The 14,033-nt window shown below is 58.0% G+C and overlaps 1 protein-coding gene across 1 annotated transcript in view; it reads right to left on the bottom strand.

Moving 5' to 3' along the window:
* DAB2IP (DAB2 interacting protein) overlaps positions 1 to 11,284 on the bottom strand; it is a 181,836-nt gene extending 170,552 nt beyond the window's left edge. Inside the window, exon 1 of the mRNA XM_037059194.1 lies at positions 10,953 to 11,284. Coding sequence (XP_036915089.1) covers positions 10,953 to 10,992 — 40 coding nt within the window. The 5' untranslated portion in view covers positions 10,993 to 11,284. The remainder of the gene's footprint in view (positions 1 to 10,952) is intronic.
* Positions 11,285 to 14,033: the final 2,749 nt, after the last annotated feature.

The following is a 14,033-nucleotide window of genomic DNA, read 5'->3' as shown; positions in this document are numbered from 1 at the left end:
AACCTACTCTTAGATACCTATTCACTCACTCCTACGTTTCTGCCTTCAGCAGAGGGCTGCTGTGGTTCAGCGGAAGGGGGCCGCCCCGGCTCTGACACTCTGTCCCCTCCTGGCCCGGGGCTTCCCATCTGTGCGAGAAGGAGGTGGGCTAGACTGGGGCCTTTTGAGCTGAGCCACAGAGCCCTCGTTTCAAAGCTTCTGTGAAAGTTTTCAGGCAAGCCCAGTGTTTACCCCCGATGAAGGTGAGCTGCTCTGGGCAGAGCTTTGTAGAAGAGAGGGCACTCTCTCTACTTGGTGACCCAAGGGCCTCTCTTTGCCAGCCCAGGACTCCTCAGAAACGGATGGAAAAACAGTGGCCTGGACAGTCTATTTGCTCTTGGAGTTCTTAGATCCAAGGAATCTGGGCCCCACAGATGGCCAAGGATGCCCAAAGTGCAGTGTGGACAACTAAATACCCCTCTGGGACTGCCCCCCCAGCACCTGTCCTGCCTGGTGGTGGCACCAAGGGCCAGATCTGAGGGGGTCCTGTCATTGAGGCCAGGCTGTGGCCGACACCTGCCTTTCAGGGAATGAGCTGTCTGGGAGTCTCATCACAGAGAAAGGGTGTCTGTTTCTCCCAGTGGGCTCTGGGGTCAGTCTGTCCTGGCCCGTTCCCTGGTGTCCAGAAGGACAGGCTACTCCCCATTAGTAAAAACATGGTTTTTTAATGCTCCCCTCTCTCCTATCTTCCTTCACGAAATGGTCACTGGTCTCCGGCTTTCTGTTCTAGGCCCAAGCCTACAGGGCAAAATGAGAGAACGTGGGTGCAGCCCTCAGGACAGAGACTTCACTCAGAGAGAGTTTCTTCATGGGGCGACTGGTGCCACCAACTCACCAGGTGCTCAGGGGGTTTGGGAGGGCTTCCTGGAGGCAGTGGTGATCAAAGGGCATCAATGCATGAGTAGGAGTTGGCCCAGGTTCAGGGCATTGCAAGTGGGGAGGAGGCAGCCTTCCAGGCTCAGAAGAGAGGGGAGGAAACCCTGGAGACCTAGAGAGGGGTCTGGCTGAAATGTGGGGTTGGGGGGACTTTGGCAAGTGGGGTGAGATAGTGTCCTTGAAGGGCTGTCCAAGGGCTGTGGACTTGATCCTGAGGATCGTGGGAGCCAGTGGAGATGCTAAGCAGAGGAGCTGGGAAGGCAGGATGTGCACTATAGAAGCTCACTTGGCTGCCCATGGCTGGGGGGGGGAGATGGTAAAAGCGGGGTGCCTACCCTCCCTCAGCACTTTCCTCTAATCCCTGGATCCCTCTGAGCCACAGCACGTGGACAGGAGGTAAGAAAGGCTTTGGGCTGCTGGCGGCTCCCATCCTGGCCTGCCCCTGCTCCAGCCTGGAAGGCAGCCCTTGACCCCTTCGCCTCAGGATAACAGGTCAGGACTGGTTCAAAGCTCCATCGGACTGGCTGAGAGGCCTGGATTTCATGGCCCCTGAAAAGGGCCTGTTTGTGAACAGGAACACAGGCAGATTAGCTTCCCCACTTCCAGCACCTTCTATCCAAATCCCAGCCTCTGACAAGCGCCTCTCCCAGCCTTGCAGCCCCCCTTAGCCCTGGATCACCGCTCAGTGTACCCCGCTCCCATGCTGAGGGGGGAGGGGAGGTTCCATCCTCAAACACAAGCTCTTTTGTTCCACCCCCCAGCTCAGCCCTCAGCCCTGCGTCCTGTGGGTGAAGGTTTTGCTGGCACCCAGTGCGCACAGGTCAGCTGCAGGAGGAGGCCTGGCGTGGGCCCGAGGCTGGGGACAGAGGCCTTGTCCCTCCTCTGGTCACACCCCTCCTGGCTCAAGCTTACTCTAGGACAGCGGTTCTTAGTGGGGGTGATTTTTCTTTACAGGGAACAGTTTGCAATGTCTGGAGACATTTTTGGCTGTCACAGCTTGGGCTGGAGGAGGCAGGTATGCTACTGGTATCTCAGGGGTAGAGGCAAAGGATGCCGTGGCTCCCCAAGGTGCAGAATAACCCCCAAACCCCCCTAGCCTGGCCCTGCTAACCTCTCCAGCCTCCTCCCCCAACCCATCTGGGTTTAGGGGTCCAGCCTCAAGGTTTCCAGTAAGTCACTGTGGTTCTCAACTCCCGACCCATCCCCCGCAGTTCTCTTCGCCTGCCTACCGCCACCTTCCGCCAGGCCAGCCCTGGTTCCTTTAAGCTCAGCCTCCCCTCTGCCCAGAGGCCCCCCTGCCTTGGGCTGTCACTGCAGCTTTGGGAGCCCATCCTGAGTCCTTCCCGGAGGACAGGGACCCAGCCCATGTTTCCCTGGGCCCTCACAGTCAGGAACTGGCCCAGAGGAAGTACTCAGCAGGGAGGCAGGAGGTCCTCAGGTTGAGGTGTGGGGGAAGGGGCAGAGCCTGGGCTTGGGGAAGGAAGGAGACCCAGAGGAGCTGATGAAGTGGTCCCTGGGGCTGGAAGAGGGCTGGGAATGCAGGGCCTGGGGAGGGCTGGCCTCTGGGGAGTTAAGGAAGAGAGGCAGGGCCTACAGCACAAACACCAGTGGGCTGAGAGCAGCCCGGAGGATCTGTGGGGGCCGAGCCCCACTCTTCCCTTGCTGTCCCTAATCTGTGCTCCTGAATGAGGAGAGGGAGCTCTGAGCGAGGGGGACAGGGCTGGGAGCCGGGCAGGCCCAGCCAGGGGGAGGCGGACGGACAGACAGACAGGGAGACAGAGATGGAGCAGTAGAGAGGCTCTGAGTGGGCCCTGTCCATCCTCTGCAAGCTGTCGGAGGCCCCGTCTGGGAGCAGAGCCCAGAAGAGAGGGACAGCCACCCCTTCTTCTCAGAGCAGCAACCTCTTAGGCGCCCTGACTTCCCGGCCACAGAGCTGGCACAGCCACTCGGTCAAGGACAGTCTCACCAGGAGAGGAACATCTCTACGGGACTCCCACCCTCCCAACGGCCCAGGAAAACACCCGGAGGGCAACCAGGGACAGACCTGGGACAGCCCCCAGAGAGCTCCTGAGTGGGGCCCTGACCCCGGCAGGCCCAGGATTCAGGAGGCCAGAGCCCACCCGCCTGGCCCTCCCTCCTGACCTCTCTGGCCACCTTCTGGCTCAGCCTCATGCTGTGGTTTCAGGTCCCCTCCCTCCATGGCCACCTCTGCCCCTGCCACCCTCCACTCTCAGAGCCCACCATCCCACCACGAGCAAAGGCAGGGTGAGACCTTTATCTGCCCTTTGAGTGGAGGGAGAGAGAGAACCGTGAGCAGAAATGGGGAATGGGGGTTGGGGGCTGCGGGGCAGGCACCCAGCCACTGCAGGAACTGCAGTCCCCTGAGCAGGCTTTTCTGGAACTGGTTCCTGTGCAAACTGCGGAACCACCGGGTGGGAGTGTGGGGCCACGTGCGTGCGTATGTGCACACACACAGAAGTGAGCTGGAATGTAGGTCATCGACCGGAGCGCCTCCTGCAGGGCGTTGCCAGGATCCAGCCACCCAGACTCGCACGTTCAGATTGAACAAAAACACACCTCTCCCTTCTGCCTGCCTCTGCCCCCTGCTTGCCCGTGTCAATCTGACCCAAAGCCTCTCGGGACTTCTGCTTGGTTCTCCCAGAATCCCACTGGTTGGGGCTGCCCTGTCCAGGGCTTTCTCTGTGTGTGTCAATCCTACATGGGGGGACTGGAGTCTACAAGAGATGGAGGGGTGTGGCCCCACCTCGAAGACTTCCAAGGCATAGCCCATGACATGTCCTAGGACTAGAGACGGTGAAGACCAAAAGGGTACACTCAAGGAGGGAACAGAGTAGCCTCGGCCCAGCTAGTCAGGGCTGGCTTCCTGGGGGAGGTGGCAGGACCTGAGCTGGGGGTTGAGCAGAGGCTTCAAAAGCCTTGGAAAGGTAGTGATATTGGTGCCGCTCGGAAGGCCCCAGACACTTCTGCCCTCCACTCTGGAACTGGGGCCTCTCCAGAGGTCACTTCTGGAATGGTCATCACAAGCTCTTCCACAGAAAACCCTGCAGATGCAGCAAGCCTAGGACAGCACTCCCCCTCCCACCCAGAATCTGCTCTTCCACCACTGTCCCCCTCTCAGTGTGGACACCAACACCCCCTGCTAGGTCACCCTGACCCCTTTCCTTACGCCACCCCACCTCTAGCCTCCAAGTTTCCAATCTGGCTCTTGGTGAAATTCATAGCCCAGAGGTGAGGATAGGTGTCTCAGGGGAGCAAACAAAGTAGTTAGGGAAGACTTCCTGTAGGAGGTGACACCAGAGCTAACACTTCAGAATGAGTAGAAATGGCCAGGTTGGGGGAGGAGCAGTGGAGAGCTGAGATGAGAGGCGTTCTCCAGGTAGGGGTACAGCAAGTGCCAAGGCAAGTAAGGAGAGAGGATGGCACATTTGAGGCAGAGAATAATTCATGATGGGGAAGTGGAGAGAAAGAAGGAGTGTGGTTGGAGACAAGGGAAGGGGTATCATCCAGGGGTCAGATGATGGACCACCTTGAGAGGTTAGTGAGTTTGGACTTTACTCTGCAGCAGTGGGGTGCCCTGTGGGACTTGAAGATGCCTGTGAGTGGTCCCCTTTGGCTGTGCATGGAGGATGAGCTTGGGGGAGGGGTGGAAAAGGGGAGCCCTCCAAGGGGGCAAGGAGTCCCTGGTGGGGCCTGGCCTGAGGTGGGGGCTGGGAGATGGAGGGTCAGAGCAGACCTCAAGACTACTGAGGAGGCGAAACAGGCCTGGAGTGGTTCTGGCTCCTTCTCTCAGGTCCCCATCCCCCCATCATGTAATGGGGGATGGACAGGAGGACCTTGAAAGACCCTCTCCCTTGGACCTAAGAGTGGGAGTTCTATGATGTGGCCAGTCCTGTCCCCACCCCTCTGATGAGGAGATGGAGGCTGACGGCCACGTGGGCCAGGCCCACGGGAGGTGCCGAGGATGGGAAGTCCCAGCCTGCGCTGTGTGAGCCACCCATGGAGAGGACCAGGATGAAATGTTTTGCTACTGAACACAGGAAGTCCTGAATGAGCCCCTCCCTCCTTCTCCCACCAGGAGCCCCTCTCTGGGGGAAACCAGCTCCTCTCTCCCGAGCTTGCTCCTGGCTCTGCCTGGCCCAGCTCCTGGCCTAGGGGCTGCCCTACCACCCGCCCTGGGCCTCATTCCCCGGCCTCATACAGCCAGCTGCTCAGACTTGGGTGCGTTAATGATTTAAGCCCCTCCCCAGCTGGACTCATTGTTCTTCTTTATTGACCAGTCTTCCATATTTAGCCTCTTCCCAGAGTTCTGTGGGGCGATTAGGGGGGTTCTGCCTCTCACCCACCTACCCTGGGGAGATTAGAGGCCCAGGCATGGCCATTAGCAGGACCAAAGCTCTCCTGGGCTGTGGCTTGGGGGCTAGCATAGCTGGGGCAGGGCAGCCCAAAGTGATGGGCAGAAGCACAGGAAACTGGGAGGCCTGGGTTTGAATCAGGAGTGCCCCCACTAGTTTGCAGCCTTGGACCTTCTAGGCCTTAGTTGCTGCGTCTGAGCAATGGGGTTGTTATTTCCTCTGTAAGAGCTCGGTGATTCCAGGTGGGGCACTTAGCACAGAGCCAGGCACACGGTAAGAGCTCAGTAGATGGGGTCCATATTCTGCCTCTCGGGCCTGGCTTCTTCACCTGCAAAAGGACCTCATGTGGGAGAGAAGCCACACTCCCCAGAGGGGAGGGACAACTGGCCCCTGGGGCCCAGCCAGCTGGTCCCAGACAGAGCCCTGGAGTGAGATGGACAGACTCTGAACTTGGCATTACTTCTTCACCCCAGGTCAGCCAGGCTGGCATCACTACCTCGGTCTCACATGCAGAGAACCTGAGGCTTGCTGGGGGCCCAGGGCTTTGCTCAGGGCCTGCTGGGGTCACTGAGTGGCAGAGCCGGGAGGAGGCCCCAGGCTCCGGTCCTTGAGAAGCAGGGCAGCCTGAACAGCGCCGCGTCCCAGCACCCTACGTCTCAGATGGGCTCTGGTTCAGAGCAGGGGTTCTGGGCCGGGATGCACCTACGTCACTCGAAGCTTGGCCATTCGCTGGCTGTGTGACTTTGGGTGCATCCCTTAGCCTCTCTGAACTTTTCCCCTCATCTCTGACCTGGGAATGGCAACACCACCTCACAGGGCTGGTGGGAAGGGGACGTGTGGTAATGAATGGGGAGGCACGTGGCCTGGCACATGCTGTTACCTTGGGATTATTTCTATTGGTTACCAGCTTCCCCCTCTCACAGGAAGGGCCTGGGAGGGGTGACATCAGGCCTCCTGACAGCTTCCAGCCCAAAATAGCCCTCTCTTTAGATTGACCCTATCCCATTACAGCTGCTTCTGTGCTCGCTGTTTCCAGCGGAGCTGACAGTGCCTTGGGTTGTGGCTCCTGCCACGTCTCGCTCATCCCTTGAACTCCTCCCAACACACTCCCAGGGAGGCAGGATTAACCATGGGCAGATGGAAGGACCTCCAGGCAGCTCCAGCCCGTGACAAAAGAAAGACCCCGGGCTCTGGAGAATGTGTGTTCAAGTCACAGTCCTCCCCGTGGGATCTTGGCTACCACTTTATTCCCCCAGCCTCATTTCCACATCTGGAAAAGGAAGCTAACAGCAACCTGCCTGGTTTGCTTTGAGGATTCAGGCAGATGGTCCATGCAGCAAGGACCTTGCCCGGCATCTCACCTGGAGCGGGCTCTCAGTAGATAGTACTGGCTGTTATACCTGCAGCACCTGGAAATTTACAAGATCGCCTCCACCTGCCCCATCCCAGGGCCCCCCACCTGGGGCAGGCGGTCCTTGCCCAGTATCATCAGGAAGAAACAAATTTCTGAGCTGCCCTTCCATCCCCAAGATTTCCAAACCAACCAAAGTGTTTATCCCAGCATCTGTCGGAGCCCAACTCCTTCCTCTGTGAATCACAGATACCCCCCCAGCAGGCATCCAGCCACACCTGGTTTAACCCCCATCACTGCTCTGGAGCCCCAAGATAACCAGGGAGGCAGGCAGGGCAGGCCCGAGTCTGCCCATTTGTCAGACATGCAACTGAGGCTGAGCAAGAGGAAGGGACTTGGTTCAAGCCACCCAAAGACAGAGGGAGCTGGGATGAGGCTCATGCCACAGGGAGGGGAGAGGGCACCCGGTGCCGAGTCTGACTTAGAATCTTCCACGGTCAGTACTGGGGATACAGTAGCAAATAAGATGCGGCATGATCTTAAGGGGGAGTCAGCTCAGGAACCCGGCGATGAAGACATGACCTGGTTGGGGCGGCCCCTGTGCTTGGTGTATCAAAGAAGTCCCTGCCCCTGTACCTGCCACAACACCCCCCTCCACCATGTCAGCCCTCACAAGCCTTGCTCTCAGGGTCTCTCACCTCAGTACCACCTGGGGGGATCCTGTTTGCTCAGCTCTGTCTGTCTGCTAAGACAGCGATTTTCAACCGATGTGTCGCCAAAATTTTTAAAACATGCAACCCCTGACTAGTGAGGGGCACCCACCTCTTTTCCCTCAGTCAAGTAAAAATACGACAATAGCGAACACAACAATAGCCATCCAGTGTGAGTGAATCAGAATTACTGTGTTTTGGGACTATAAGATGCACCTAGGTTTTAGAGGAGGAAAAAAATTTTTTTGAGCAAAAAATATGTGGTAAAATGTTTGATGACATAAATAATATAATATGTCACCAATGTAAATGTAAAGCTACATTCGGATGATAAGACACACCCCCACCCCACCCCCCAAATTTGGGGAGAATGCGTCTTATAGTCCGAAAAATACAGCATGTCTATTGTTTGGTCAGATTGGCAAAAAATGTATTGTTTGTTGTGCTGCAGAACTTTAGCAATTAGTTTATGTGGGCCCTGAGACGAAAAGGGTTGAAAGTCGCCGTGCTGAGACATTCTGAATATGGCTCCAGTCTCCAGAGCATTGGCGTCAGTGGCTGGGGCTGGGGCCAAACTCCTTTCAGCCCCTGAGACCTGGTGAAGGGAATCAGAGCCCACGATACCCACCGGATGGAAGAGAGCCTCTCTCAGTTTAAATCAGGGAACAGGGCCCGGAGCCCCGCATGCGGCCCTGTCTCTCCCAACCCTGTCCCCAGCGAGGCTCCTGAGCCCCCTCAGAGGTCAGCTCGATGACCCCTGACCAAACACATCACCCTCACCAGACGACCTCTGTGAAGTCCTCCAGCCTCTGTGCCTCTGCACCTGCTGCTCTCGCTGCCCCGGCCAACTGAATCCATCCACTCGCTCACTCAACAAGTATTTGCTGGGTGCTTACCACACGCCAGACAGAGAGCCACGCTCTGGGGAGAACAGCTGTCGGAGAGCTCAGAGGCTGGGGGGATCCAGCGATTCCACACGCACACATACAATGCTATGCAGTGCAAGCAGGAGCGGGTCCTACGAAGGGAAAGAGACAATGCGTGGGGTATCGCTGGATGGATTGGAGGACCGTGGTCTAGGGAGGGCTCCTCTGAGAAGATGACTTTCCAGCTGAGTGTTTGGGAAGAGGAGGAGGTGGAGTTAGATTAGGGAAGAATGATGGGAAGAGTGCTCCAGGCAAAGGAAACAAAGTGTGCAAAGGCCCTGGGGCCATAGCTGGTTTGGCCAGTGTAGGGAAGGTGAGCTCAGCAGGAGTAGAGGCTCCAAATGAGCCAGGGAGGGAGGAAGGGTCAGATCTTGCTGGGAGCAGAAGCAGCAGCCCTTGGTGAAGGGACCATATGGGGTAGCAGGGACAAGCATCATCCAGGAGAAGAAACCAGAAAAAGAGACAGAGAAATAGGTGGGAGACTATTAGGCAAGTGGCCTATCTCAGAAGCCAGGTGAAGAAAGCGTTTCATGAAGGAGAGTCCTCGACTTCTTTAGTGGAGGAGTCACCTCCTCCGGGAAGCCTTCCAGACTCTCTCCTGGGGTTAAGGGCTCTACAGGGCCTTGGCCTTCCTCATCAGAGTGCTTACCTCTTTCCCATCCTAGCCTGGGAATGTCACAAAGGCAGAGGCAAGGTGTGATTTGTCTCTCCAACCCCGAAACTTAGTCTAGGGCATGAAAGCAGCGCTTACGAAATGAGTGAATATAGAACCAGAGTGCAGAAAACAAGAGACTCCAAGGCCACAGTTTTCCTTGCTGGCCTGGCCCAGCACAGCCACTTCAAAGGACAGCCTCCTAGGCAGGCTGACACCAGACCCCTTTCAGCTAGATCTGGGACCACCCCCAAGGCCAGCCCGGGCTCTCCTCCATTCCTGCCTGACAGCTCCTGAGGTCCGTCCCCCTCCGTCTCTCTGCCTCTTCCTCCCAGCTCCCAGCCGCCTCACTGCCTGAGCAGCTTCCGGAAGATCAGCACCAGGCTCCCACGACAGGTGGAGGTGAGGGGCCGCCTGTGGATGCAGCCCGTCATTAGGGTGAGGCAGCGCCCGTCTCCCAGGCTGCCCAGAGGCTGCCGCAAGACAACTGGGGGGCAGCAGTTCAGGGCTGTGGGTTCCAGGCAGGGAGATGGAGCCTCAGGGGATCTGGAACCTTGCCCAGTCATGGGTCGATCCCCCCAGACAAGGGTCTGTGCCCTCTGTGGGGCAGCTTGCACACACCCCGGTGCCAAGCTTCAGGAGAACACCTCTGGGGGCAGGTAGGCCTGTCACATACCCAGACTACTTGCCTCAGCCTCCCCCAAGGGGCTCGTCACTCTGAATCCAGTCTTATGTCATTTGTCTGTCTCCCCTTCCAGGCTGGGGCCTCCTCCAGGGCCTTCGTCTCTCTCTTTCTCTTCTGCCCTTCCTCCCTCCCTCTCTTCCTCTCTTTGCTCCCTCCATCCACTAAGCACGAACTATTTCTTAGCCTTGAGCTCTTCATTTCTGCACTCCTGACCCTGACACACAGCTTGGCACATGGGGGTCACCCAGCTGTGTCCACTGGCCACCCGACTGCCCAAAGACACTAGGCCCACAGGCTGGGCCTCACCAAACTCCCCTGAGGGTCAGAGCCCCAAACGTGGCAGAGTGCCCCTCTCCCTGGATAGAGCTGAGCTCCTGCAAGAGGAAGGAAATTTGGCCTTGAATCTGTGCCCAGAGGCCAGGCCTGGCTGGGGGGCCTGGGGGGAGGGAAAATAACTCAGTTTTCTTAGCAAGGACTATGGGCCCAGGAGAACCCAGGTTCTCAAAAGGCTGACTGAAGCTAGGGTGGGGCCACCTCTCAATTGGACCTCTCCCTACTGAACCCCCAAACCTGCTGCCCCCCACACCTTGCCTCAGTCCCTCAGCCACACTCCTGCCCCCCACCCTGTTGCCCTCCTTTGCGCTGCCCAGAGATAGCCGAGTGCACCAGGCGTCCTTGCCAAGGGGGCAGCAGCCTGGCTGGGGTGAGCACTCGGGGTCTTAGTTACCTGCACCCCCAGAGCCCCACGCCTGTAGAAACTGCTGTAGCCAAGCTATTCCAAGTCTTACAAGTTCCCATCCCAGACTCTCAGCAAGGGCTCTGTCCCAAGCAACTTTCCCCCCACCCATCTGCCCAGGTTTTCCAGCCGCGGCCCCTGGGGCCCTGCAGAGTGGAGCCGGAGCCCTTTCAGCCGGCTTTAATCACAGGGAGCATTCCTGTTGCTGGCCCATCTATATTTATCTGCAGGATCTCACTAATTAAATTCCCCACAGCACCCAGCAGGCCTGGGGACAGCAAGTGAGGCCGAGAGGCAGGGGGCCTGCAAACTTCCTTCCTTTCCTTCTTGGCCAAGAGCAAAACAGAAGCAGCCGAATCTCCTTCTCCCTCCCCCACTCTACCCCCACCCCTGCCAATGCCCAGAGCCTGAGGGGCTGCCCGAGCTTCCACTCATGGGACCCTGCCACCCTGGGACCCCCTAACCCAGGCTCCCAAGACCAGACAGCGCCCAGCTGCCTGACCACCTCCCCACTTCAACTCAGATTCCTGCAGTAAGCAGAGTAAAGTCTGCCTGAGCAGTGGCTGAATCCCCAACTCAGCCACTTTGCCGGCGCCCCTCTTACCGTAGGAGTCGTCTTGGTCCAGGAGGGAGTCGGGCTCCATGGCGTGTGGGCCCCCAGCCCCCGGCCCCACCTGATTTATGAACCGAGGCTGTCTCCATGAGCGTCTGGGTTTCTCCTTTTGTATTCCATCTGGCGGCTTTTCCAACTAGATGACTGGGTACTCCTGCAAGCAGGCCCCTTTCCAGCCCTCGCCTTCATACAGTACATTTAAAGTAGCAGTAACCTCTTTTTCCTCCCCCCGCAGCCTGGCTGGAAACATTAGAAGGGACCGAGGCAGTGAGATGTCTAAAATAGGAAGACGCCGGGGACGATTGGCCTGGCTGCCCGCGATGCCGGCTGCGGGGATCTGGCCCAGCTGTGCAGATGGAAAAGCTAAGAGGTGAGGCTGAGCTGGGGCTTAGCATCTGGAAGCTGGCTCTGGGGCCCCAGGGGTCTGTGGAAAGGGGGGGCTGACCCACCTCAGGAGGGGGTGGGGGCCTGCTCTGTTCACCACCCAGCACCCAAACCCCAGGGGCTTCTCCCAGGCCCTGCTGGAACCTCCTACTCAAATCTGTTCCACAGACATTTCCTGCAGCGTGGGGGATGCAGAAATTGACTCATCCATCCATTCAGTTAGTCACTAAATTTTTTTGAGCATCTACTCTGTGCCAGACGCCGTGCGAGGTGCTGAGTTTGCAGCAGGGAGCCAGTCTCGTCTCGCGGCCGAGCTCAAAGGTAGACAGGTCATTGCAATGCAGTGCATGGGTTATGTGCTGCAGGCACACGGAGAAGGGATGCTTCAGCTGGCTGGAGGAGGTGCTCATGGAAGGCTTCCTGGAGGAATGGGTGCCCAAGCTGGAGCCTAAAAGATGAGTAGGAGTTAACTGGGTGAAGAAGGAAGAAGCAAGGGTGAAAGGTGTACCCGATGGAGGGAGTAGCCCACCCAAAAGCCTCTACTTGGGAGGGTACATGGGGTGTTTGGTGCCCCAGATAAGCTCCAAGTGGTTGGGACAGTGGTCGGGGAGCAGATGGTACAGAGAGGTGGAGCCAAGGAGGGCAGTGGAAGATGGGCGGGCAGGGCCTCACAGCGACGTTCTGGGGACCAACCCTAAGGATGGCCCATGGGAGTGGCATGTTCCAAGTTCCTTAGAAAGTCCTCTCTGGCTCCTCCTGGAACAGCAGGAGCAGCTGCAGCACTGGTGCCCCTCACTGCCCGGCCACCTGCGCTGGGCACTGTTCTGAGTATGTACCCACATTGTCTCATGCACCCCTCAGTGATTTCTCCAGCAGAAACCCCAGCTACCCACTTTTACAGATGAGGACAATGCTGCTTAGAGAGGCGAAGTGATTGTCCAAGGTGTGTGAGTGGCCTCCAGGACAGGTCTGGACTCCCAAAAGGCCTTGGTGCTTGGGGGTGGGCCGGGGGTGGGTGAGAGAGAAAGGTGCGTTAGATGCAGGCACGACTACAGAAGAAGGCCCTAGGCTTGGGAAAGAAAGAGTGGGTCATTTGGGCCCAATCAAGGACGGCTGCCTGGGTGAGGAGACATGTCACTGGGCAGAGCGGGAAGAGCAGAATTTGGAGAGGCTGAGCAGAGGGACTGGCCCCAGTGTAAGCATGGAGGCAGAAGGTAGCACACGATGGAGAGTGACAAGTGACCGGGAGGGTGTCAGGGGAGATGAGGCAGTCGGGGCTGGAGCAAGAAGGACTGAATGACAGCCCAGGAGTGTGGGTCTGGCCCAGGGAGCAACAGCAGCACCGGAAGGCATTTGTGGCAGGGAATGGCCTCCTTCCAATGATACCTGGCTCTTCCCGCAAGCAGCCCCTCCCCAGTCTTCTTAACCCTCTGCCCTGAAAGCAGGAGAAACCTGTCTGCACTGCTGGAATGTCAGAAACCACCTCGGTGACCATCTTTTTAGAGACAGGACTCTGGTATTGTGGCAGAGGGCCCATCAGGAGGAGAGAGGTGAGAGGCAAGAAGACAGCCAGGAGGCCAGCGGATGGGCCCGGGCCAGGGGTGGCAGGGAGGGACACACCCACCTGGGCCCCTCCCAGCCACCCACCGCTGCCCAGCAGCTCCCAGAACAGCCCAGCGGGTGCTGATGTGGTTGGCCTGTCCCTTGGTTGACAGAGATCCCAGCTCCCCTTCCTGCCCCTTGGTTGACAGAGATCCCAGCTCCCAAGCTCCCGCTGCCGTAATTACAGGGAGGCCTGGTCCAACCCAGCAGCTGCAGGCCCCAGGCTCCCTGGTCTTTTACCAAGGGTGCGAGGAGTGGGCTGCTGTGGGGAGAGGGCCCAGGAGTTGGGGTCTGATCCAGCCCTCCAGGGTCCCTGGGGCCCAGGGGGCCCATTTGCACATTATGTAGCTGTGGTTTCTTGCTGTACAGAGCTCAGTGGGGCTAAAATCAACTACCTGGGCTCACATCCAGGCTCTCGGCTCACCGTCTACAGGACACTGGGCTGGGTATTCCACCCATGGAGTCTCATTGGTACAGTGGGGCTACTCACAGCCCTTCCTCATAGGGCAGTTGCGTGCATGGGATGGAGTGTTTCAATGCCTTAGGGCAGGACAGGATTAGGCAACTGTGTCTTAAGCACCCAGGAAGGGAAATACTGGTTCTAGGCCCAACTTTTATCATCCCGACAGCCTACAAAAGAGGTAAGGGCAATGGAAGGATATGGGCCCATTTCACAGATGAGGAAGCGGAGGATCTGAAAGGACTCACCTTTTGGGTCTCACCATGAGGCTCCAGATGCACCCCTCACCAGGCTGTGCCCCCCAGAACAGGCTAAGAGCAGGAGGTGGGGCTTGGTGGGAGGGGAACCTGAGCCCCAGTTCTGTCTGTGCCTCCAGGCACTGGTGTGAGCCAGGGTCAGCACTTCCCTGGCTGGACCTGGCTGGCTTTCTGCCAGGTCAAGGTCAGAGTAGGATTAGCATGGCGGCTACCGGCCTCCCAATCCGTTTCCTTCTTTTTACGAATTCGACACTACCTGAATGCAACCGGAGCTCCGGGCTCCAGGAATCCATTTATGATAAACCTGTCTTGAGCTCTGGACTCTGATCTCTTCCCTTGATGATACAATGAAGCCTGCAGACCCGCCAC

This window comes from Sturnira hondurensis, unplaced genomic scaffold, assembly GCF_014824575.4.
Source record: "Sturnira hondurensis isolate 20B ecotype Veracruz unplaced genomic scaffold, ASM1482457v3 Scaffold0010448, whole genome shotgun sequence".
NCBI classification, from domain to species: domain Eukaryota; kingdom Metazoa; phylum Chordata; class Mammalia; order Chiroptera; family Phyllostomidae; genus Sturnira; species Sturnira hondurensis.
This window is presented reverse-complemented; position numbering and strand designations above follow the sequence as displayed.